The 26260-nt window shown below is 44.4% G+C and overlaps 1 protein-coding gene and 1 non-coding gene across 2 annotated transcripts; one reads left to right on the top strand and one right to left on the bottom strand.

Moving 5' to 3' along the window:
- Nucleotides 1-6325: 6325 nt before the first annotated feature.
- LOC120890851 (integrator complex subunit 6-like) lies at nucleotides 6326-15352 on the top strand. Its single transcript, XM_040289041.2, has 5 exons — nucleotides 6326-6461; nucleotides 12136-12289; nucleotides 13882-14226; nucleotides 14588-14681; nucleotides 15081-15352. The coding sequence occupies exons 2-5, from the start codon at nucleotides 12142-12144 to the stop codon at nucleotides 15145-15147; spliced, it is 654 nt and encodes a 217-aa protein (XP_040144975.1). The 5' UTR covers nucleotides 6326-6461; nucleotides 12136-12141; the 3' UTR covers nucleotides 15148-15352.
- On the bottom strand, nucleotides 9972-10076 carry LOC120890958 (U6 spliceosomal RNA). The gene has a single exon (XR_005735426.1). It is a non-coding gene; the product is annotated as a U6 spliceosomal RNA (small nuclear RNA).
- Nucleotides 15353-26260: the final 10908 nt, after the last annotated feature.

Raw genomic sequence — 26260 nt, 5'->3', positions numbered from 1 at the left:
CATTTTCATGGTTATTTTTTCTCCATCATGAAGGCATCTTAACCACCTTCAATTTAACATTTTAAAGCCTTTTGCAACTTATTTAGACATTTTACAACTTTTTACTTTACCACACAAAGATTATCTCATCTCCCTCTTTTTGGTTTAATAAGTACATTTTAATAGTTTGATGAGTAAAGCAATCTTTTTTCCGCCATGAAGGTATCTCGACCACCTTCAATTTAACCTTTTAAAGCCTTCAATTATCATCTATACTGTACTTTTAAATGTACTTTTTCACCACCTACAGCTTTACTCTTTTAAACGAGGCTTAAATTCTGTTTAAATCACATAAATGTTAGTTTACATGGCTGCCCTTCAACCAAAGGCCTTTTTTTTTTAACTCCATTAAGAAGCTTTGTCTCAATCTGCCATGTACAAATACCTTTTTCTTCTTTCTTCCTTTTTCAAGCCTTTAAAGTAAGTCTAGTTTCCTCAAAATCTTTTAAAATGGCATTTTACAACTTTTTACTTTACCACACAGAGATTATCTCATCTAGAAACATTTCTTTTTCCTTTAACCTTTTATATTAAAATATATTTCCACATCTTCAATCTTTTAATATCTCTTTTCTAGCCATTAATCTTTTTTATAAATTCACATTCTGAAACAACCCTTATAAAATTTCTGAATATAGACAAATTACTCCACTTTAATAAGATGAAATACTTTCATGTTTTTTAAGGTACTATTATACTGTAATTGAAACCCAACTGAAACTTCTTATACTCTTTGTGTATAAACTACACATGATAGAATCTTAACTCTTAGTAAACCTTGTTTCAGCAAAGACACAGACCAAAGCAATATTAAACCTTTTTTCCATTTACCAATTTATGAAAACACACATAATGTTTAAATATATTACCTTATGGAACTTAATAAGTAAAGAGTACTTGATTTTATATTTAGTGGTTGATATTTTAACACTTTAGCTTTGTAAATTAATCATATGTCTGAAAAAAACAAGATCTTAGACAAGTATAGTAAACAGAACTAGCCATCTCTTTCTTGTTGAAGAAAAATCTTTCTACAGGATACCATGATGGCCCCATTGATATACTTAATAACTTGTCTTTAAAAAGCCATGGGCTACATCTTTGTATTGTATCAACATACGCTCTAGCTGTTCTTGGTCTTACTGGGGTGCCTTCTTCCTCTAACAATTTCTCTTCCTCGGAGGTGAACAACTTCAAACCTTGAGTCAACCATTTTCCCCAGTTTGCCTGAGAAAGTTCTAGGAACAGGCAACTTGAAATAAAAACAAAATAAATCAAAACAAGAACACATTGTTTTTTGAAATGGTCACCCACTTTTTTGCTCTCCTTCAGGAGCGAGCAAATTCACTTACCCCCAAGCTTCAGACATCCCCGTACGGGCCACCAAATGCCAATGTCTCGGCTGGGCACTGAATCACGAGCCACTCACAGCTTTGTAGATTCAAACAGCAATTCTTTATTCCCGAACTCACACCGCCCTCCACACGTTCAGGGGAAATCTAAAATCTGCCCACACAATTCATGTCCCAAATACTTTCTGAATTCTGAGAGAACTCAATGGGAACTCAGGCAGCAGGAACGCCCTATTCCCAGCAGCAATAATCTTAAACCTGGAACTTCCCTCTAAACCCAGATTGTCTTAAACCGGGAATGCCTTAAACCCAAATTATCTTAAACCTGGATACTTCCTAAAACCTGCAGGATACACCCTAATCCTGGATCCACCCTGGTCCTTGAGCTGGGTCACCTTTCTCAAAGACACATGCGATGTCCAAGGCAAGTCCATTTAACATGGGATACGCTGGCAAGGAAATTTTGATGCGTCATTCCTACTTGGCAATGGCCCTCAGCAAGAAGGCAATATAATGACCTTTAAAATTCTAAAAATGGGGCTGAGGGTGTAGCACAGTGGTAGAGCACTTGCCTAGCAAGAATGAGACACAGGATTGATTCCTAGCACTGAAAATAAAACAAAACAAAACATTTTTTAAAAAACCACACACACACACACAAAAAGCCAAAAAAAAAAAAAAACCTCAACCAAGTTGTCTGTCCTGAGCCAAAGGAAACTTCAAAGAGGAAGGAGAAATTAAGACATTATCAGAAAAACAAAGGTAGTTCATTACTAGTAGATTTTGATTAGAGCTGTGGGGAGGAGATAATGTAGAGTTGTTGCTGATGGTTACATAGTTTCTGCTTGAGTGATGAAAATGTTTTGGAAATAGGCATTGGTGATGTTTTAAAATTTTAAAATATACCATTGTGAATGTAATCAAAGGCACTGAATTGTATGCTTAAAATTGGTTAAAATAGCAAATTTTAGATTATATATTTCAACCAATTTTTTAAAACATTAACTAGGTAATCTCCCAAAAGGTATTGAATCATATATTTTAAATGGATGAATTATTGGATGTGAATCATGTCTCAAAAAAGTTGTTTGCTAAAGATAAGTAAAATGTTTAAAAAGGATATGATTCAACTACATGCTATATAAAAGAGGCTCACTGTAGATTTGAAGCCTCAAGTAGAGAGAAACTGAAAGGATTAAAAAAATATTCCACACAAATAACTGAAAATGAGATGGGTGGCTATACTAATATCAGAAAAAAAACTTGACGAAAAAAATCGCTACAAGAGACAAAAAGGGATGTTATATATTGATAAATAGGTTAATCCATCAAGAACATGTAAAAATTATAAACATCTACTCAAAAGAGAGTGTCAGAATAAATGAAGCAAAAATTGACAGATTGAAGAGAGAAATACACTGTTCTATAATATTGTTGGGACTTCAAGAATAGATAGAACAACTAGTGAAAAGCCGAATAAAGAAATAGAAGACTTGAACAATAGTATAAACAATTATATCTAACAGATACCTGTCAAACAATCCACCCAACAACAATCAATTACTCATTTTTCTATACGCATGGAGTATTCTCTAGGATTGATCATATATTAGGCCACAAAACAAGTAAAAACAAATTTTAAAATATTGAAAAATTACCTTATTTGATTAAAAGATAGTCAAACTAAAAATCAAGAGCAGTTGGACACTTACCTCATCATACAAAAAAAATAACTCAAAATGGATCAATACCGATACCTAACCATTAGAACTAAAACCATAAAATTCTTAGGATGAAAACTTTGGAGTAAATGTTAATAACCTTGAATTTGGCAATGATTTCTCAAATAGGACATCAAAGCCCAAGCAAAAAAAGAAAAATGGAGATAATTTGATTTTAACAAAGGTAGAAACATTTTTTTTCAAATTAAGAATAAATTGGTCCTACTAAACATCATACGTGGCTCTCTTTTTGAACCATGCACATAGTCTTTTTTATTATTTTTTTTATTGGTTGTTCACAACATTAGAAAAGCTCTTGACAGGTAGAAACATTTTTGCATCAAAAATGTTAGTATATTTTTTTTGTATCAAGAGAGTGAAAGACAACCCACAGGATGGGAGAAAATACTTGCAATGCATACATGTGATAAGGATCAAGCATTCATAATATTTAAAAAATTCTTCCAAATCACAACAAAAAGATGACCCAATGTATCACAGGCAAAGAAAACTGCAGTGAATATATAAAATTGACAAACATGAAAGACACTCAATTACTCTTTAGTAATTAGGGATAATCATATCAAAATCACAACAAGGTAGAAGCTCACATATAATGGCCATAATTTTTTTTTAATTTTTGTTGTTGTTAATGGACCTTTATTTTATTTATTTATATGTGGTGCTGAGAATAGAACCCAGTGCCTCACACATGCTAGGCAAGTGCTCTACCACTGAGCCCTAGCTCCAGCCCCAATTGGAATCCTCATACACTCCTGCTGAGAAAATAAATGGTAAAGCCCCTGGGACAAAAATTTTGATAGTTTTAAGTTATACATAGGGTCCCTGTAAGACCCAGAAATTCCATTCCTACATGTTTTCTAAAGACTTGAAAAACAGGTGCACAGAAAATTCTTTTCACAATTGTTTATAGCGCTCTTCACAAAAATGAAATGGTAGAAACAGTACAAATGTCCTGAATTGGGTGATTAGATAAACAGAATGGGATATATACTTACAACGGGATAGCAAGTGGTCATAAAAGGAAATAAAGTATTTATACATGCCACAGAGTAGGTGAATATTAAATATATTATGCTAGTAAAAGAAGACAATCAAAATAGGGCACAAGTTGTGATTCCATTTGTGTTAAAACACAAAGAATTGGCAAATCTACAGAGAAAGTGGGAGGGATGGCGGACGGGGAGCCTCTGTTGCATAAAAAAAAAAAAACCAGGCAAACACTGGCATATATCAGTCGTAAATATCACTGGTAAATATCAGCTGGGTAAATGTTTCCTCCAGGGAAGGGCGCCCTCCTGCGGTCCCAGCTTCTCCCTGGGCTGAGGTGGAAGGAGTCCCACAACAGCCCGGGCAACCCAGTGAGACCCGGTGTCACAGAGTCCAAACAAAACACAGGTTTTCAGGACTCTAAAATCAACCGGACGCTGGCAACCGCAGCAAGAGCCTTTCTTGGGCCAGAAAGGTGGAATCTCAACACGGCCAGCAAGCTCTGTGGAGTTTCAACTTGCCCCATCGCCATCCCGCGCCCTCGCCTCCGCAGACGCCTGGAATCCCGCAATCTTACTCTGTGGGAGCTCAGGACTGGAGCACCTGTCTGGCCCTGGAGGGGCGGCTGCCCTCAGATCTCTATTCCCACCCGACTGTCACTGCTCCGCAGGCAGGGCGGCCCCCTGAAAAGCGCCATTCTCAAGGCTGTTCCAGAGAACTCGCTGGGTGGGAACAGCTTCCCCTGCCACCTGCAGGTGCGAGCTGGGAAGCCCTGGAGCATCGTGGTCCACACCTGGAAGACAGTGGCCGTCATCACTTGGGCTCTATTAGGATCGCTTCTAACATTCTGCCTGGGAATAATGCGTGCCTTCGGTTCTGGGGAGCGTGCTTCCCAACAAGTCCTTTATTATTATTTTTTTTAAGCTTCAATTTTTTTTCTATCGAATTATTTATTTATCTGTGCGCCGGGGCTCGAACCCAGTGCCTCGCAAGGCTCCACTCGTGCTGTAGCACTGAGCTACAACCCTACAATCCCAGCCCTTCCCCCTCCCCCCCGTTTTTTTTCCCTTCCAGGAATTGAATCCCAGGCTGCTTTCCCACTGGGCCACTTCACCAGCCCCCTCCCCTTTAAGATTTTATCTGGAGACAGTTCTCCCAAACTACCTCTTGGCCTTGCTAAATTGGTGCCGCCGGCTTCGAATTTGCAATCCTCCTGCCTCAGCTCCCTGAGCCCCTGACATCACAGGTGTGCGCGATGCACCGGGCTCGCACAAATGCTTTATTTTTTCCCTCACGGGGAGTCGTGGGGTTTGATCCTACGAATTTTTTACCCGGTAGGAAGATCCCCCAGCGTCTTGCGTCAAGTCGGGTGGCGCTTGCACTACGGGTCGGCTCCCAATTTACGCTTTTATCCCGCTCAGCTGAAGAGGTACTGGCTCCTTTGGAGATGTTTCTTGTGGCAGTTGTCAGAGAAGGTTGTGCCTGGAGGGCGCCAGAGACAGGGGAGGGGAAAGTGGCGCGCCCCGTTTTCTGTGGCTGACACGGAGGGTCTGCTGGTCACCGGGTTTGTCCCCCACGGAGCTCTGGCGGCTCCCCCAGGACCCACCCGGCTGGGCAGGGCGCAGAGGCCAGCCACACTCTGGTTCCAGCGACTTCCCTGGGTCTCCCTTGGCAGGCATGTACCAGAAGCTTCCGGAAAAGCACCCCCGTTGACCCGCAGATGCCCCAGGGGGCGCATTCGAGAAAGCCCACTGCGGGGAGGGGGTGTGTGTGTGCCCCAACCCCACTGCCCTTTGGGGAGGTGCTTCACCCAGGCTCCCTTACAAGGTGGGCATTTCAGCTGTGGAGCGGCCACTTTTCCTGGGGTGCTGTCCTTCAGCCCAGGAGCTGTGCTTATTACGGGGGTCTCAGGGCAGCCTGGGGAGGTTCTGCTCAGCCCCATATGGACGCCTGGTGAGGCGACGCGCTCAGTCCAGGAGGGCTTTCCCTTGGCACCCCTTCTCAGCTCTGCAGAGGTCCTCAGGAAGCCCCCACAGTTCCGGGAGGGACACTGTGCTGGTGACGCGCGCTCTCTCTCTATACACACACACACACACACACACACACACACACACACACGCGCGCGCGCGCGCGTACACGTGTGGCAGTTCTCTGCAGGCCAGCAGCCATCCTTAAGGGGGCAGTGTTCCTGGCGTCCTGGGTGAGCCCCACGAGGGGACTCTTCCCTTCCTTCCGTGCTGCCTGGCCACCAGGGCTTCGCTCCTTACCTTGGGACTGCTCCCCGAGGTGTGGATCTCCACACAGAAGGGGCTTCTTTCCTGACGGCTCTTAGCCCCAGGTGAGGTGCGTGCCTTGGCCAGTCCAGCTCCGCGGCGGCGTGGGGGTGGCGGCGTCAGCTCGCCTGCCTTGGGTCTCAGCCACTGTCTGTCGGGTGGGGATTCCCGCCGCCCTTGCCTGGGGCACGTTGTCAGCGAGCAGTCCTGCACCTCTGGGCTGTGGCGAGGGGTTGCTGGGCCTCGGCCCCCACGGAGCTCTTCCACCGTGGTCTTGGGCGCCTGGGTGTCGGAAGGTTCCAGTAGCCCCTCATACTGGAAGCTGCGCTGCCCAGTCAGTCACGCGGGAACATCCGCCACCCTGGCGGGTGTGCAGCCATCCCCTCTGTCTGCACTTGCATTTCTCTGCTGGTTGATGAGTTTGAGGAGGGCTTCAGTGTTCAGGACTTTTGCACAGACTCCGTTGGCGTGTTTGTACTTGCAGGAGTGGCGAAATATGTCGCTCCACCATGTCAGGGTTCCACTCAGATTTTTTGATTTACGTGTACTTTTATGTACGTAAGCACATCGACAAAAGCACAAGTTTGAGCTTTGATTCAAATCTTTGTTTTCGTTTTAGAGTTTTTCCCCCCTGGTACCGGAGATTCAATTCAGGAGTACCCTACCACCACTGAAGGACACCCCAAGTCCTCTCTTCTGTGCTAACTTTAAGAGTTTGAGCCAGGCTGGTTGGTGCATGCCTGTAATCCCTGAGGCTCAGGAGGCTGAGACAGGAGGATGGCAAGTTCAAAGCTGGCCTCAGCAATGGCGAGGCGCCAAACGACTCGGTGAGACGCCGTCTCTCTATAAAATACGAAATAGGGCTGGGGTTGTGGCTCAAGTGCCCCTGAGTTCAATCCCTGGTACCCAAAACAAACAACAACAAAACCACAGAGTTTGACACAGGCATTTGCTTAATTGCCCAGCAGCCTGACTGGGATCCACCTGCCTCAGCCCCCTGGTGTGTGTGATTATAGGCGAGCACCACCAAGGTAAGCCACCATAAATGCTGTCTTTTGCCGGCACAGAAACTACCCATGCAATTACTCAGACTGGTTTTTATGGTCGGTGTTTGTATTCTTTAAAAATCTATCTTTGCCCCCCACCCCAATCAATGAGGGTAACCCCCTGCTTTGGCTTCCAGGGGGGCTGTGGGTGTGGTTTTGCTGGTCTCTAGGAAGTGAGCTGGTTAAAAGGAGGGTGGTGGGCCGCAGGCGCAGCTCAGTGGTAGAGGCCCCCCGCAGCATGCGTGGGAGCCTGGCTTCCGCCCTGCACCTCAAATGAGTAGCCCGGGGAAAAAACACGCCGATTCTTCTCACAAGGGTTTTCTGGCCCCAGGGCAATAAATACAGCTATTTTTTATTTCCAAATTTGTTGTGAGACTCTGTGCTGCTCTATTGGTGTATATGCCTATCTTGCTCCAGGACCATGCGATTGGACTTACATTCGCTTTTATAGTAAATCTAGTATCTAGAAGTATGTGTCTTCCAGCCGTTGTTTAATTTCTTAAAGACTGTTTGGATTGTTCAAGACTTTGGTTTCCCTTTTTGTATTACCAGCTTGTCTGTGCAAAATGAGCATGGTGAGATTTTAGAGAAGAATGCCAGAATCATTCTGGGAAGAACCAAGAAAGCTTGTTGGTTGGTTGGTTGGTTGGTTTTTGTTTTGGTAGAGGGGATTGAACTCGAATTGGATGGTGCTGTGGCCCAGAGCCGCACACCCAGCCTCCCCTATTTATAATTTATCCAGGGACAGGAATTGCAAAGTTTCTCAAGGCCTAGCTAAATTGCAGTAGCTGGCTTTGAATTTCCGATCCTCCTGCCTCAGGATCCTGAGCTGCTGGGATTCGGGCATGCATGGCCACACTTGGTGACCATAAAGTCTGAATAAGGATTGAACTCGGGCATGCTTTCCGACTGACCCATCTCCCCAGACCCCCGCTTTTCACATTTCATCTAGAAACCGGTCTTGGTAATTTTACCAGGGCCTCGTTAATTTGCTGAGGCTGGTTTGCAATTGAGATCCTCTTGCCCCAACCTCCCAGGCTGCTGGGATTTGGGCATGCGCAGCGCCCCCTCCCCACCATTAGGCTTGAACAAGGACTCATCCCAAGCACAGAAAGACCATTTGTCTCCACTTGAGCAGCTCCTCAGTTTCTCTCCATGCTGCTCTTTTCTCTTCGTGGAATGCCCCAGCACATCATCATTACATGTGTGCCTACATTTTCAGTGATTTGGGCACTGTTTTCAGTGGGGCTTAAATTTTCTTTCTGCTGTCTTGTTGCTCTTACATGGATGTGCTGGTGGTGTTTGAAGAGTGTTGCTGGATCCAGCAACTTCCTACAGTCACTTCCTACCTGCGGTGGCTTTGTATCCTTCCGAATACTCTCCCTACATAGAAATGTCCTCAGAGAAAGATTGAAAGTGCCACTTGAAACATTATACTGTCCTGTTTATCTGGCTGTGGTGCACTCGGGGGACCTTCAACACCTTATTGACTATATGGTAGACATCCTCATCTTGTTGACGAATTTAGGGACAAAATGAGCAATACTTCACCTGTAATTTGGGTGGTTCCATGTTTTGTTTTTTTTTTTTGAATTCTCATTGAATTGTTTTGGGGTGTTGGTTTGTTTTTGGAGGTGGGGGAGAAAAGTTTTATTAGGTTAAGGAAGTTTCCTTCTCTTATAAGTTACTGATAGTTTTCAATCATGAATAGGAGTTGCAAATTAACCAAAATATAAATATTGATCATGTGAATATCCTTATTTCCTTCTGCTTCTGGTTGTTAATGTGGTTAACTCTGACTGATTCGAGGATGTGGACAGGTCTTGCCTTCCTGCATTACGTGGTGCCATGCCTTGATGTATGTTTTTATCTGTCATTGCACTGGGTTGGCTTTTATTTAACTTAGGATTTTCATCAGTGTTGTCAGGACAGATGTTGGCCCGTGGTTTTCTTTCCTTCTAATGTCCTTGCTAGCTGTTGGCATCAGGTTGGCATTGGCCTCACAAAGTGAGCCGAAAACTTGTTCCTTTTACCTACTTTACAGAGGAGTTTGTGTAAAACACGTTTCTCACCTGAGTATTTGGAGGACTCATTAGGGAGATGTCTGAGCTGGAAGGTGTGCATTTTTTCTTTGTTAATAATTTTACCATCCCAGTGGCTCAGGGAGGCTGGAGCAGGAGGATCTCGAGTTCAAAGACGGCCTCGGCCACTTTGCAAGGCCCTAAGCAACTCATTGAGACCCTGTCTCAAAATTAAGAAATAAAAAGGGTCGGGGGTGTTGCTCAGCGGTTAAGCGCCCATTGGTTGAATCCCTGGTACCATGACAAAAATTTTACCAGACGTGAGAGCATTCAGATTTTTCTCTTTCACGTGGGATTGAATTTTATTTTTTTCTACGAGTGTTTTCTGCTTCATCTCAGTTTTCAAATCTGAAGTCATAATTTTCACATTAATCCCAACCTCTTCTTTTCCTTCTCTTAGCATGCTTTATTTTCAGATAAAATTTCCCTTTTTCTCTCTTCTCCTTAAAGATTTATGGAATGTTCCACAAATTTGCATGTCATCCTTGCTCAAGGGCCATGCTAATATTCTCTGAGTCCTTGCAATTTTAGCGTAGGCACCGCCCCAGGAAGCACTAAGGTTTTTGTTGCTTGGTGAAGTCAGACATGTCTACCTTTGGTGTGTGTTTTTAAAGATCCACTTTGCCAATGTTGGTCTTTGCTGTTGTCGCTTTCTCATTCCGTTTCATCAGCTCTGCTTCCCCTTCAATAGTAAAGTGGGGCTGGGTGTGTAAGTTAGTGGTAGAGCCCCTGCCTGCCTGTGCTACAACCCCAGCTTCCCCCTCATACCCACCCCCCACCCCCGCCAATAAAAGTAAAGCTCCTTCTCCTATTTTCTTTGCATTTGGATTTCTTGTACTCCTCTTTTACCTTACTGAAACTCACAGCTTAGGAATTTTCAGAATTTTTTTTTCTTTTCTAATACTGCATTCCACATGTTATGTTATGAGATATATTCCTCAGAGCTCGATTACTTCTGCTGATTTCAGTTTAATTTATATTTTTGAGATGGGGTTTCAACATGTTGGCCACACGGGCCTCACACTCGCTGCTTAGGATGAATGGGGCTGGGGGGGGGGTATGAGACAGCAAGAGGGAGAGGGAAGCAATGTGTGTCACTGTAAAGGCACACACACGCCCAGTGACCCATGGCTTCCAACTCGGCTCCACCTCCTAAAGTTTCTAGCACCAACCAATAATGAAGCCCACTGAGGACCAAGCCTTTAGCCCATGGCTTGGGGTCCAACCATAACAGGCAGGAAGAACCCACGGGGTTGCCATGTTCCCTGGCTGCAGACGGAGTCACTTGGTGGTGGTGATGTCTCTAGGGGCTGCTCAGCTCTCACATCATCACCGGAGACTCGGGCTGATGTGCAGCCTTTTGGGTTCAAACTTCAGTCTAGCAGCTTCCTGGGGCTTGAGAATTCCAACAAGTGTTGATTCACACAGAAATGTCACAAGAGCTTTCCAGAGAGCCCAAAATTGCCCAGGGTGGAGTGAGAAGCCTGGTACTGCTGGGCAGACTGCATCGCTCTTTTGCTCTATCCTGCTTCCTAGGTGCCTGGCAACTGTCACTGAATGAAGCCCATGGAGCCTCCTCCTATGCAGTTCAGTAGTCCTCCATTTCCTTTTTTGCTGGCCTCAGGGATGACCACCCCCGTCACTTGTCTTCCTGTCTTCCCCAGATGTTCCTCCTTCACGTCCAGAGGGGTTCGCTTAGCTGGTGATTCTTGGGGCAGAGTGCTTGTGACTGGAACAGTTTACCTGTAGGACAAGCCATCCCTGCCAAGGGGGCTGAAACTTCCTAACCACTAAATCTTCTCTTCCCAGAATTGTGCTTTGCCAAATAGCCCGCTAAGACATGGAAGGCACTGGAACAAGTTATGCTGTGTGCATGGATGAGGACATGAAAATGCATCTCATTCTCCTGTACAATTCTAATCCGCAAGGAAAAGTAACGGCAAATAAAACAAGGAATTCCTGCCCGTTATTCCATGACCTCTGGAAAATTCTTTCCTCCTCTTTGCACTCCCCTTCATGGGTAATACAGGAGGCTCACAAAACGCGTCGTACTGATTTTATTCCAGTAATGCTGGGGAGATTCTTGGGTTCCGCCTGGACAATAGGGCCTTACGTTAAGTCTTCTCTGTCACTGCCTCTCACCTTTACCTGCCACCAACACTGCATGGTGCACATGCAAGCTTTTCAGTGCCACCGTTGTGGTATGTAATGAACTCTCTCTCTCTCATGAGAACAGGACAAGGAATTCCATCTGCAAACATGGGCAGCCACAGAATAGAGGGGAGTTACTCACTGAGGTCACTGTGTGTTCCAATGTGGTTGCTGATATCCGCTCGTTCCACAAGTACTAATTAATCATGAGCCATGTCTGGGTGTGAGCAGCACCTTGCATGTCACCTTCCTCCATGATCCACCTAGACTGGCCTCACATAAGGTCAGTTTTCTGAGAACAGTGTTTGTGAGGTATGGCCAAACTTGGCCCACGGGTGAACTCACATGCAGTTCAGTAGTCCTCCATTTCCTTTGGATTCTTTGTGCATGCAGAGTCTGCTGGCACTTGTGTGATGGTCACATTTAGTAATGAGCAGAATGTATCCACTGGTGTGTTTCAGAAAGCCATGGCTAACAAAGCAGATGAATTCTCGGGCGGACCTAGACCGAGTCCTAGACCACACAAGCGGAGGAGCACTATGTCCCTGATGTCAGTGCCGGAGGAAGGAGAGGGCCACTCCCTTTGGAAGGACTCCACCAAGACCCAGGGAGATGGTAATTGTGTCCTGGGTGGGTGGACAAGCCTGCAGTTGGCGTGTCGGATGCAGCACCTCCGAGAACAGGAACCTACTGGGAGAGGCTGCAGGAGGCCAGCATGAAGCAGCTTCCTCCTGCAGGGCAGGATGGGGGCGGCAGCAAAGGAGGATGCACGGGAAGGCCCTCTCTGCCTGGCTCTTCTGTGGGTCAGGACACAGCGTGCCCTCAATCTGGCCTCCCCTCATACTGTCCAACAGGGGCTTCGCCTCCTGCCTCCTCACGCCACAGAAACCAGGGCGGAGAAGGCCAGCGTGGCAGCTGGCATTGCCAGTCATTTCTCGGCTGCATTTGACCGTTGTTCACTGGCTCCGTGATGGGGACGTTCAGGGATTTCCATCTCTCCAGGCTTCTTCCTTCCTTGAGGTGGATCCTGATCTTTTGTTTATCTGCCTCTCCAATCTCACTATTGTGATGACTTTAAAATCACACCATGTTTCCCAAGTCTTTGCTCCTACTCTGACAGGATGGATTGCCACTACGTTCCAGTAACATTTTCCCGTCCTTGTGCTTCTCATTCCTCCCCTTTCACCCCTCCCCTCTCCCCCTGCAGCCAGACTGATGGTGTCAGCAGGTAAGGAATGGGCCCGTTGTGTGTCCTTCCTGGAAGAGCATCGTCCTCTATGTTCCCAAGCACACAGAACACAACCTCAGGTCCTGGTCCTGACGGTGGACCACAGTCTCTGCGTGGCCCCACATGGGTTCTGGGGGCCTCCTCCTCTGTCTCTCTGCTTCTCTCCTCCACTCCTTGGTCCTCAGCAGGTCCCCCTCTGACCCTCACCCTTACTGCAGCCTGAACTGTCCCTCTAAATCTGCACAAGCCTGCTCTGTCGTCTCCTCCTCAGGCTGTGCTCAGAGGACACCACCCAGAAGGCCCTGCCACCACCCTCAGCCCTGGAGGCCCCTCTGCTGCTCCCTCCCACTCCCCTGCCCCCTCCCACTCCCCTGCCCACATCTCCCCCAACAGGAGTCCAGCTGGGATGGCCTGTTGCTCTCCATGCACTTCCTCTCTGACTTCCCATCTCGGTGTAGGTTCCATCGGGGCAGGTGCCGTTTCTGTCTGCTTCACTGCTGGTGGCCAGCTCCTGGCACCAAGGGGGTGGCGTAATTAGAGGTGTCGCGCTTGAGTGACATAAATGCCTTTTTCCGATACTCCACACATGAGTGAGGAGGGTCTGTCCTCTTGACAGGGATCTCTGGTGACTCAGCGTGAATCCCATCAGGCATCTTGACACCACGTGAACCTTCCAGCTTTTTGACACCTAAAGTACATCACAGGACACAGACTCATGAGTGCCATGGCCCTGTGAATGTTTTACTGATAGATGTCCCGTCCCCTGTGTTTCCACATGCAGTCACAGAGCCACAACTTAGGAGGTGCTTTCCCTGTCCTCTGTGTCGCGATGCCCACTTTTGAGGTCCGAAAATTCTCTGGTGCTTCCAGCTGCTCTGAGAAAAGTAATCGCAGGACACGAGCTTGCAGATGTCCCGTGTAGGGCGTAGGGTGGTGAAGCCCACCTGCCTCATAGCTGAGCCTCTCCATTGGTTTCCAGATGCTTCTGCCAGCCGCGTTGCCCCTGAAGAGACAGTGCAAAGTGATCCCACCACAGTGAGAGGCTCCTTGGCCACAAGCATGGCAGCCGGCAGCGTCCCCTTCTATCCACTGGCTTCTCCACCCGAGGCCTCCACTGGTCCCAGCCAAGGGGGGCTGCTTCTCCAGGCCAGTGGGGACCCCTTTGGGGCAGGATTCGTGAGCAGTGGCCCCTCTGCACGTGACCCTGAAGTTCCTGCCATGCCCATGGTGGCGGTGGTGCCTGATCCATTTCCACAGAGTATTGAGGAAATCAACGTTGGTATCAAACATCAGCTCATGAAGGAAGTTCGACAGTTTGGACGAAGTAAGTGGCGGGGGGATGGTGGCGATGAAAATGCAGGAAGGCTCTCTCAACCTGTGGTTTAGAAGAGCTTGGAACTGCCTGAGTGGACTCGGCCTCGGCCAGAGTTGAGTCCTCGCTAATATCCGACGGTTCCCCTCTACTTTGCTTAGTGTGTCCCCCGAACGTCTTTTCCTGTCTTGTCTTTGATGGTGGCTGTTTCCTCGAACTCTTTAGTGGCTGTGTGCAGAGGTCTCCATTTCAGCATTTCAGCCCCACACGCTCTGTACCTCTGCAGCCCAGAGGGCATGATTAGTGAGGGCCACAAACGGCAAGACTGAGTTTTGTTTCTTCCTCAATATTGAGGTGTTCTTAATACCTTCAGAATACGAAAAGATCTTCAAGTTGCTTGAAGAAGTGCGAGGCCCTGCGGAAGTCAAGAAGCAGTTTGTTGAGTTTACCATCAAGGAAGCAGCAAGGTGGGTGGCCAAGGAACTGGTGGAGTTCTTTCAGCAGTTGGGCTGGGGCGGTGTGGGGGCTGAGTGGTGGGGACAGGGCCTGCCCCTGCTTGAGCATCCTGGGTCCTGCCCCCACTCACAGTTGAGGCTTGCTCTGTGTTGTTCAGCCCGTGTCCTCTGAGTCTGACTCGCCCTCCCACACCCACTGGGCCTGGCCGTGTCGCCATGGTCTGGGCTGGTTGCCGGCCCCCGTGGACACTCCTTGTGCCCCTGAGCGTCTCTCCCCAGGTGTGTGTGCCTTTCCTTCCTGCGTAGACCGTGAGCTCCCTGCCTGTCTGCCACAGTGCCCCCCCCCCCCCCCCCCGACTTCCCGGTGTCTCTGGGATTCCGCTGGGTAATGGCATGTCCCTTCGTTTTCAGATTTAAACGCCGTGACTTAATTAAGCACCTTGAGAAGATCCTGGAGAAAACGGGTTCTGGCAACTAAGGTATCAGACCTGAACACAATCCTGTTCTCACGATGATCGGATAGAAACCAGAACCCATTCGCTGTGCTTGAGAACGCAGCAAGATGTCACTGAAGCCTCGTGGCCTGTGTTGCTTAGGACACTTGCCTTCCAGAGGCTGAGTCGAAGGGGCGGAGCATTTTGATGTTATGAATTTCTATTAGTAAAAGTTGGCTTTTGCCCTCATTGTTTGGAAAGAGTCCTTTTTTTGTCACTCATCTGAGCTGGGGATGTTTTTATCTCAGCAAGCCAGATGCACCTTAGTCCTCAAGTGTCAGTCAGCTTGTCATCATTGTGACCAAAGTACCTGGCAAGAACAACCTAGAGCAGAAATTTCGTTTGGGTTCACAGTTTCAGAGTCTCAGTCCATGGACAGCTAGCACCGTCACTCTGGGGCTGAAGTGAGGCAGAACATCAGGGTGGACCGCCACGGTGGAGGAAAGTTGCTGTGTCCAGACAGCCGGGAAGCAGAGAGTGAGACAGACAGAGACAGAGAGAGCAAGGGGCCAGCAACAAATAGGGCCCAGAGCTCGTGCCTTTGAGGTCAACCTCCTCTAGCCACGCCCCCTCCTGCCTATAGGTACTACCCAGTTAGTTGATTCGGTTCATCCACCAGATGGATCAGTCCATGGCTTAGGTCACAGCTCTCATCATCATCTCACCTCTTGCATCAGCACAGGGCTTTTGGAGGGACTCCTCCTTCGAACCAGAACACCTCATTTCTGTAGAAGGTCACAAGGTGATAGCTGCTATTTATAACCATCTTCTGCACTGCCTATTTCTTATTCCTTTTGCCCCGGGACAGTCCCACAGCAGGCCCTGGTGCTTGGTGTGGCCGGGTGACATACAGAGTTCTTACTGAAGGCTCTATGCCGCTACATTTCCTGCTGAATTGGCTTCTTGCCCTATTCCATGGTCTCTAGTCACAGAACCCGTCAGGACTAAAAAGGGCTCTGGATGTTCTACACGCATTTGAGGAAGAAATTCTATGCACTGCATAAATGTCTATTGAAGTAAGTACAAAGATTCTTTAGTCAGCTTCCAAAATAATCAGCCTGCCTCCTGGAAGCCCATTAATCACTCTGGAAGGTAATTCATTATTGGTTCCTCAGTGTTGATTACTCATGGTAGTAGGTTGTATAGTTAGCTGTGTCTGTAGTAGGATTGATCTTGGGCATGGAAGTTAATTAACCTCCATCCTTGCCACCATTGCCAAAATGCACTAAATACAATATGAGAAAGATTCAGATGTGCACTTAGGGAAGTATTGGTGTGGCCCTGTAACTTTTAATACCTGTTTTTTAATACCTGTAACCTTAAAAATTAGACTTGCCAGTACCCTGAATTATCTTGCATATTGTTTATCTCTGAATCTCCCTTAATCATCAGCCTGGTTGATACCTTTACTTTGATTTTGTGATAATGGAAGCTGAGGCACGCATAAATGTTTGTTTATGTTATTTTGTTGTAGTAATTTTTTGTTGTTTCAGGTAGTTTGTTTTGTAGCAGTAGGAAAATGATGCAGATGATGCCTGCAAACATGAAGTAACAACTGAAAACCAGACATGATCTTTTTTTTGTTGTTTGTTTTTATTGGTTTTTCTAGTAAATTGATGACAGGAAATTATACATGAGAGCACAGATAATGCCAGAAAAGCTCTTTTTTTTTTCTGGAACCCATTCTGGCAGGATTTCAGGACACTTATCAATTTGCCATAGTAGTGCACAACTATAGGGTATATGTTACTACCAGAACTATTAGGCAACTCATTTCTGTATTCCCTTTTAGTGGTAATAAGAAAGGCAAAATGTAGGAACTTGTTTTTTAACCTTGCAAGAATTATCTTTTGTTAAAATTTTTCTATTCTAATTTGTTATATATGACAGCAGAATGCATTTCAATTCATAGTTCACATATAGAGCTTAATTTTTTCTTCTCTGGTTGTACACAAAGTAGAGTGACACCATTTGTGTATTCATACTTGTATTTGGGGTAATGATGTCTGTCTCATTCCACTGTCTGTCTTGCCCTCTTTCCCCCTCCATTTCACTCCCTCCCCTTTTCCCTATCTTAAAATCATCTATTACTCCCACACTCTCTCCCCCATTCCCATTATGGATCAGCATCCTCATACCAGAGAAAACATTCGGCATTTGGTTTTGTGGGATTATCTTACTTCACTTAGTGTAATATTCTCAAACTCCATCCATTTACCTGCAAATGCCATGATTTTATTCTCTTTTAATGCTGAATAATATCCCATTGTATATATACACCACAGTTTCTTTATCCATTCATCTGCATCTAGGTTGGCTCCACAGTTTAGCTATTGTGAATTGTGCTGCTATAAACATTGATGTGGCTCCGTCACTATAGTATGCAGTTTTTAAGTCCTTTGGGTATAAACTGAGGAGTGGGATAGCTGGGTCAAATGGTGGTTCCATTCCAAGTTTTCCAAGGAATCTCCATACTGCTTTCCACATTGGCTGCACCAATTTGTAGTCACACTAGCAATATATGAGTGTGCCTTTGTACCCACATCGTTGCCAACTCATATTGTTTGTATTCTTAATAACTGCCATTCTGACTGGAGTGAGATGATATCTTAAAGTAGTTTTGATTTGCATTTCTCTGATTGCTAGAGATGTTGAACATTTTTTCATATATTTGTTGATTGATTGTATATCATCTTCTGAGAATTGTCTGTTCAGCTCCTTAGCCCATTTATTGATTGGGTTGTTTTTTGTTGTTGTTTTTGGTTTTGGTTTGGTTTGGTTTGGTTTTTTTTTCTTGGTGTTAAGATTTTTTATTTCTTTATATATCCTAGAGATTAGTGCTCTATCTGAAGTGTGTGTGGTATAAATTTGCTCCCATTCTGTAAGCTCTCTGTTCACTTCACTGATTTTTTTTCTTTTGCTGAGGAGAAGCTTTTTTGTTTGAACCCATTTATTGATTCTTGATTTTATTTCTTGTGCCTTAGGAGTCACATAAAGAAATTTGGGGCCTAATCTTACATGATGAAGATTTGGGCCTACTGTTTCTTCCATTAGGTGCAGGGTCTCTGGTTTAATTCCTAAATTATTGATCCACTTTGAGTTTAGTTTTGTGCATGGTGAGAGATAGGGGCTTAATTTCATTTTGTTGCATATGGATTTCTAGTTTTCCCAGCACCATTTGTTGAAGATGCTATCTTTAGAGAAATGCAAATCAAAACTACTATAACATATCACCTCACTCCAGTCAGAATGGCAGCTATTATGAAGACAAACAACAATAAGTGTTAGTGAGGATGTGGGGAAAAATGCACACTCATACACTACTGGTGGGACTGCAAATTGGTGTAGTCAATACAGAAAGCAGTATGGAGATTCCTTGGTAATCTGGGAATGGAACCACCATTTGACCCAGCTATCCCTCTCCTCAGTCTATACCGAAAAGACTTAAAAACTGCATACTACAGGGACACAGCCACATCAATGTTTACAGCAGCACAATTCACAATAGCTAAACTGTGGAGCCAACCTAGATGCCCTTCAGTGGATGAATGCATAAAAAAAATGTGGCATATACACACAATGGAATTTTACTCAGCAATAAAAGAGAACAAAATCATGGCATTTGCAGGTAAATAGGTGGCGTTGGAGAAGATAATGCTAAGTGAATTTAGCCAATCCCAAAAAACCAAATGGTGAATGTTTTCTCTGATATAAGGGGGGTGACTCAGAGTGGGGTAGGGAGGGGGAACATGGGAGGAATAGATGAATTCTAGATAGGGCAGAGGGGTGGGGGGGAAGGAAGAGGGCAGGGGATTACCAAGGATGGTGGAATGTGATGTACATCATTATCCAAAGTATGAAGACATGAATGAAGACATGAATTGGTATCAACATACTATATATACAACCAGAGATATGAAAAAAAATTTGCTGTATAGATGTAATAAGAATTGTAATGCATTCTGGTATCATTATTTTAAAAAATCAATAAAAAAGAAATGATGTTATGTGTGGTATATGGGAAAAGTGATCACGGACCCTAATGAACTTTTGTATGTAAATCTAGAAAGTTGATATAACCCTGAGGTAAAAAGTGATGGTGCTTAGTTCAAAACATTTTTAATTTGTTTTTCTTATGCTTTCTTCCTTAACTACTGAGATATTTATAAGTGTGCCATTTAATTTTGAAATAGTTGACATGTGGGGATGGGGTTCTATATATCTTAAGGTGATTGATTTCTAATGTAATAAATCATGCAGGATATAGTCTGCATGATTTCAAATTTTAAAAAGTAATGGAAATTTTAAATTTATTTCATTGGTTACATACATCTCAAAACTGATCAAATTGCGTACTTCAAATGTGTGTTTTATTGTACTTCAATTTTACCTCAATAAAGCATGGAAAAAGTAGTGATAGAGCATTGCTGCCCTTTCCAACTGAAGCCAAACTCTTCCTTTATTATAATTAGGTACCCAGGAGTGTATTGATAACTAAAATAAGGAAACAACATATAGAAGGGCATCTGTGATTGCAGTAATCATCTGGCCAAGATTATTATAAACATTATCATTCACTATGATTCATGTTTTTCTGTACATGGCATAAGGATCACCAACCTTCGTCTTTGAAATCCTTGATGATGTCACCAATCACTACATTCCTTCTGAGAATGACGTGTTGCTTTTAGTTTACTGTAATTATGGGTAGGCTGTTATAGTGGTTCACATTTGACCTTTTCTTTTTTTTCTTTTTCTTTTTTTAAAAATTTTTTGAGAGAGAGAGAAGGGGGGGAGAGAGAAGAGAGAATTTTAATATTTACTTTTCAGTTTTTGATGGACACAACATCTTTGTTGGTATGTGGTGCTGAGGATCGAACCTGGGCCGCACGCATGCCAGGGAAGCGCGCTACCGCTTGAGCCACATCCCCAGCCCACATTTGACCTTTTCCACCATAATAGCTTTCATTCTATAGGTGAGTGAACCAAAGTATGAAATCTGCCATTTTCTGAACACATCTCCTCTAATGATACCTTCTGAATCTGGGGACATATGAGAGTGAATTCAGGGACCAACCAGTGAGCTGGATCTGAGGTAAAACTATGTTGATCATATGACTTCCATAAGCTGCTAGAGTGATCCATTAACCATAGTGAAATTTTGGTTCTTCAGAAATTAGTACCAGTTCAGAGCCAGTATCAAATAATCCCTGAGAATTCAGATTATTTCTGTAATAATAGTGCATCAACCTGACTGTACTATGGGTAAAATATTATTTCTGAATGAATTTATGATGATTCTAGCTTAGAATAGCATTTGAATTGGTACACTCAGTAAAGTAGACTGCCCTTCCATCTTAGACCATTTTGTGCTGCTATAACAGAATATCTGGGACTAGGTAGTTTATTAAAAATAGAGATTTATTTCTTGCAGTTTTGGAAGCTGGGAAGTCCAAGGTCAAATGGCTCACATCTGATGAAGACCTCCTTGCTGTGTCATGACATGGTAGATAGCATCAAATGGCTAGAGAAATCAAGGAAGAGCCAAACTTGCTTTTGTAACAAAACAATTGTGGTGATAACTCACTTCCACATTAATCTGTTTCTGTGGAAAGAGACCTCATGGTGTAATCACCTGTTCAAGGTCCCACCTTTCAATATTCTTACACTGGTATAGCTCCCATGGTTCTCAGGCTTTCAGACTCAGACTGAATTACCTCACAAACTGTGCTGGGTCTCCAGCTTGTGGGACTATTCAGCCTGCATAACTGCATAAACTAATTCTTCATAAAAAATAAAATCTTCCTCTCAGTACATATCTGTAATCCCAGAGGCTCAGGAGGCTGAGGAAAGAGGATCATGAGTTCAGCAACTTAGTCCTTAAGCAACTTGGTGAGACCCTGTCTCTAAAATATATTAGAAAAGGGATGGGAATTTAGCTCAGTGGTTAAGCACCCCTGAGTTCAATCTTTGGTACAAAGAAATATAAAACTCCCTCTCTCCAATAAGATATATCCATATATGGATATATCTTATAGTCATATATCTTATTGGTTCTATTTCTCTGGATAACCTTTAGGAGTCCACTTACCTTTTAATAAATACATCATTACACTAGTAATTGGTCACAGTTCCATTTGGTGAAGGTTGGGACAACAATAACTAGCATAATTATTTCTCATTTCTCAAAATGTTCCATCCCATATTCTCCCTTAGACAATATTGGGTTTCCAACCATAATCCATAATCTTATACCACAAGCATCTGTGGGTTTCCAAAATGCCTTATAGCTTTTGCAACCAGTACTGCTACTTTCCCCACATGTTCTGAGTTATGCAAAAGACAGATGAACACTTTGCCTTAGGATTTTTTGATTTTTTGATCCACACAAATTAAAACAAATTAACACAATAATATATAAATAAAATTTTCTATGTTTTAAACAGCATAATTATTTAGCTATGTTGGTAGCAATTCTTCCTCAAGATTGAGTACACAGTATTTTCTTACCAACAGAGCAGAACTACCACAGAGTTCTTCACAGATGCCTGGGCTCTGTGAAGTCATTCACCACTGCCTTGCTAAAAGTCATGTCTTCCAGGCCTACCAAGGTGGGTGAACAGTTCTTGCATGAACAATTCCCTCTAGCATTGCAATCTCCTAAAGCACTCATATCTCTTCTTGTGCACACCAAGTTTTTACATTTGAGTTTAATTTGGACACCTTTGGGCCATTTTCCAGTTGACCAAACAAGTGAACTATGAGAAGTTTCCCTAACATCTGAAATTAAACCATTGAATCCAGATATTATGTATAATATTTAGCATTGATATGAGCCCATATCAATAAATTTGGTGTCATTTGATATGAATTTCTTCCTACCTTCATATTCAACCCTCAAGAACCATTCCCACACAATTTTTCCCGACTTTGTTGTCTATATGCATTGGTTTTAAAAATAATTGATTTCTTTAGTGCATTCTATACCTTCATAAGGGTCAAAACTTTACCTCCAACTTTTTTGGCCTCTGGGAATCTGAGGCTCATTAAATAATTTCTTTTTTCTTTTTTTATTTTTTTTATTTTTAAGGGAGTTACTGCTTACTCCTATTACTTTTTTTTTTAAAGAGAGAGTGAGAGAGAGGGGGACAGAGAGAGAGAACTTTAACATTTATTTATTTTTTCTTAGTTCTCGGCGGACACAACATCTTGGTTTGTATGTGGTGCTGAGGATCGAACCCGGGCAGCACACATGCTAGGCGAGCGCGCTGCCGCTTGAGCCACATCCCCAGCCTTCATTAAATATTTTCAAAACAATAAGAGGTGGTGAGTATAGGTCCTAAAGAGGATCAGTAGTGCCCTGCAAGAACACTACTTCAGGTGAGTTAATTACAGGTTCTTCAGATAATGGAGAAATAACTACATCAAACACAAGGAGAAGATGTTTTTCTAACTGGCAAAAACACTTCACATATTTTTTTTTGTTTGGTATGGTGACAATATTTAATATCTCTAAGCAATTTTAAGTATACTATACATTGTTATTGCAATAAATTATTATTAACTATAGTCACCAGGTTGTACAATAGATATTTTGCACTTATTGCTCATAACTACAATTTTGATTTTTGACCAACATCTCTGAATCCCCCAACCCTCAGGCCCTGGCAACCACCATTCTGTCTGCTTTTATGAATTTTACTTTTTGGACTCTCCATGTGAGTGAAATCATGCAGTATTTGTCTTTCAACTAGCATAATGACTTCCAGTTACAACCATATTATGACAAATGACAAAATTTTCTTCTTTTTAAAGGATAAATAATACTCTATAATGCATATACCACATTTTAAAATTTTGTTTAGTTGTCAATGGACCTTTATTATATTTATTTATATACAGTGCTGAGAACTGAACCTAGTGCCTCATACATACTAGGCAAGTGCTCTACCACTGAGACACAACCCCAGCCCTATATCACATTTTTTTATCCATTCATATGCTGATGGGCATGTAGGATGGTTCCACAAATTGGGTATTGTAAACAACTGCCATAGTGAGCATGAAAGTGTGGACATCTCTTCAAGATCCAGATTTTATCTCCTTTGGATATATACTCAGAAGTGGGATTGCTGGATCATAAGTAGTGATATTTTCAGTTTTTTATGTAGCTGTATTAATTCACATAATTATCAACAGTGTGCCCTTCTTTCCACAGGGTTCTCTTCTTTGAACATCCTTGGCAATATTTATTATTTCTTATTTTGTTTTGGGTTTTTTTTTTAATAAAGCAGTTCTGACAGGAATGAGGTGATATTTCATTGTGGTTCTACCCATCAATTTTCATGATACCATTTATTTCCAATAAGTGCCCTAAGAGTAACAAAATGGACCCCCTGAGGTTAAAAATTCAATATGTGTTATAATTCACCTAATCACATCACATGATTAGCCTTTGGGTTTGGTTTTCCCATATCTCAATACCACAGCTATAGGAGGTAATAGCTTCATAACCCTCCTGGAAATTTTCAGGCTCTTCATGTAAATTTTGATATGGAACATGAAATACCTGAACACATGCTTTTCTTTGGCTGGTTCTCCAGTGTGGGAAGCCACCCACCCATAAGCTAAGCAGCCTCCTGCCAGGGACCAAAAGGGAGTTCTCCTTCAAGAATAGCCTGACAGTTACAAGAAACAGCCCCCTAGGAGACATCTTGCCTGGGAGACACCCTGCAGCCATCCATCTCCCTGAAACATCCTGTGCTATCTCACCTTGTGAAGACTTCTAGCAACTGACGATAAGAGAGCTCCCCCCATCCCCAGCCCATAAATACCCCTGTGTGAACAATAAAAGTTTGCAGCTTGATCAGAGCTTTTGTCTTGCTGTCACCCTTCGTGTCTCTTGTCCCTTCATTCCTCCCCATCTAGGTTCACTGCCCACGTTGATGTGTCCTGCCGGTCGGGGCATTTGGCGCCCAACGTGGGGCTCGAACCCACGACCCTGAGATTAAGAGTCTCATGCTCTACCGACTGAGGGGGAACGCCGTCCTCCGGGAAGACTTGGCCAAGCGGGAGCGTGAGATCGCCTCGGAGACACGACCGAGAGACAGATCCGGGAGGAGAGCGAGGACGACGCAAGGTGAGTGACACACCATGGGACAAGCAGTTTCGTCACATGAGTTGTTTTTGTCAAGCCTCAAGGAGGCCCTCAAGACACGGGGGGCGTGTGTTAAGAAAAAGGCCTTAAAATTATTCTTTTCATCCGTAGGAGAATTGTGTCCGTGGTTTCCCCTTGAAGGGACCATTGATGGTAAAAAACGGCTTAGAGTAGGAGACTGTTTAAAAGATTATTATGAATCCTTTGGCCCAGAAAAGGTGCCTGTTCCCACCTTTTCTTATTGGAACTTAATTAATGAACTTCTTAAAAGTTCACCCTTTGACAATTGCACCTTAAAACTTGTCAGGATTGGGGAAGAGGCTATGCAAAAGACCTCTCGTCCCTCCTCGGCATGCCCTTCAGTTAGTATAGACACAGACCCTTCTCAGTCTCCCCAGGACCCTGGGAACCTTCCTGGTCCCGCTCCAAACCCCACCCTAATAAATAAGGCTCCAACGGTTACCAACCGCCTTTATCCAGTTTTAAATCCTGGAGACACATTGACCCCTGGGGAGGAGGCTACCTTGGAGAAGGAAGCAGCTTGCTACCATTCAGAAGACCTGCCACCTCTCAGGACCCTGCCACAGCCTATAGGACTTACACATCCCCCTCCCTCATATATCCCTCCTGCCTTTTGTGCTCCGGCCCTTCAGGGGCCAACTGCCCCCTCAGACATTTTTTCTCCACTTCCCCTGCCTGATCTGGCTCCCTTGCGAGAGTCCCTCCAACATAGAAGGGAACAGATCCAACTTTTAAAAGAATTAAGATCCCTTGACTCTGAGCTCCGCTCATTAGCCTTAGGCACGGAGTCAACCCGAGCTGGCCCAAGGCGATCCGATACAAAGGCTAAGCCGTGCCCTTGGCCTGTTCTCACCTTCCCAGTCACCCGCAGTCAGACAGATAAGCCCGCCCAGGCTGAGGACAAAGAGGAGAAAGCGGAGGAAACAGATCTAGAGGAAGAAGCCGAGGAAACGGATCAGGGGGATGAAGCGGGGGAGGGCAAGAGGGAGATCAGGACTCAGAGGATGAGGAGTTCACCCCTAGGCAGGAAGGAACCCAGAGTGCTTACAAAAAATTAAGCCTGCGCTTTCTTGAAAAACTTAAAAAGGCTTCTGCTCACTATGGACCCACTGCGCCCTACACATTGGCTTTACTAGAGAGTCACAGCGCACAATGGCTTACTCCTAATGACTGGAAATTTTTAGCCCGAGCTACCCTCAGTGCTGGAGACTTCCTGTTATGGAATGCAGATTTCAAAGAGCACTGTCGGGAAACTGCTCAAAAAAATTTAACTAAGGCCTCCTCTAAATCCTGGACTTATGTTAAGCTAGTGGGCAATGCGCCCTTTGACACTAACCCTAAACAGGCGCGTTTCCCTGCTGAACTTTTGGCGCAGATTCAGACGGCTGGCTTACAGGCTTGGAGACGCCTCCCTCAAAAGGACTCGGCTACCACTTCCCTGGCAAAAATCCGACAAGGGCCTGACGAGCCTTATAGCGACTTTGTTGCCCGGCTTAACCTAGCCGCGGAGCGCCTGCTTGGACCAAGCGAAAGCGAAAGCCCCTTTGTAAAACATCTTGCCTTTGAAAACGCCAACCCCGCATGTCAGGATGTTCTTCGACCACATAAGGACAAAGGGGAACTTTCTGACTTTATTAGACTCTGTGCCAGGGTGGGTGCAGCCCATGCCATGGGTCTGGCCATAGGTGCTGCCTTTACCAAGGCCTTTCGCAATCCTGGCTCACGTACTTGCTTTACTTGTAAACAGCCTGGTCATTTTGCACGCGAGTGTCCCACAGGCAAGCAAAGCCTAGGGATGGTGTCTCCTCAAACCGGGGCTAAACTGCCCCCAGCCACCCTTTGCCCTAGATGTGGTAAAGGTCGTCACTGGGCCAGTGAGTGTAGATCTAAGACAAATGCCCTTGGACAGCCTACTTCTT

The sequence above is a fragment of the Ictidomys tridecemlineatus genome, chromosome X (assembly GCF_052094955.1).
Source record: "Ictidomys tridecemlineatus isolate mIctTri1 chromosome X, mIctTri1.hap1, whole genome shotgun sequence".
In the NCBI taxonomy this organism is placed as follows: domain Eukaryota; kingdom Metazoa; phylum Chordata; class Mammalia; order Rodentia; family Sciuridae; genus Ictidomys; species Ictidomys tridecemlineatus.
This window is presented reverse-complemented; position numbering and strand designations above follow the sequence as displayed.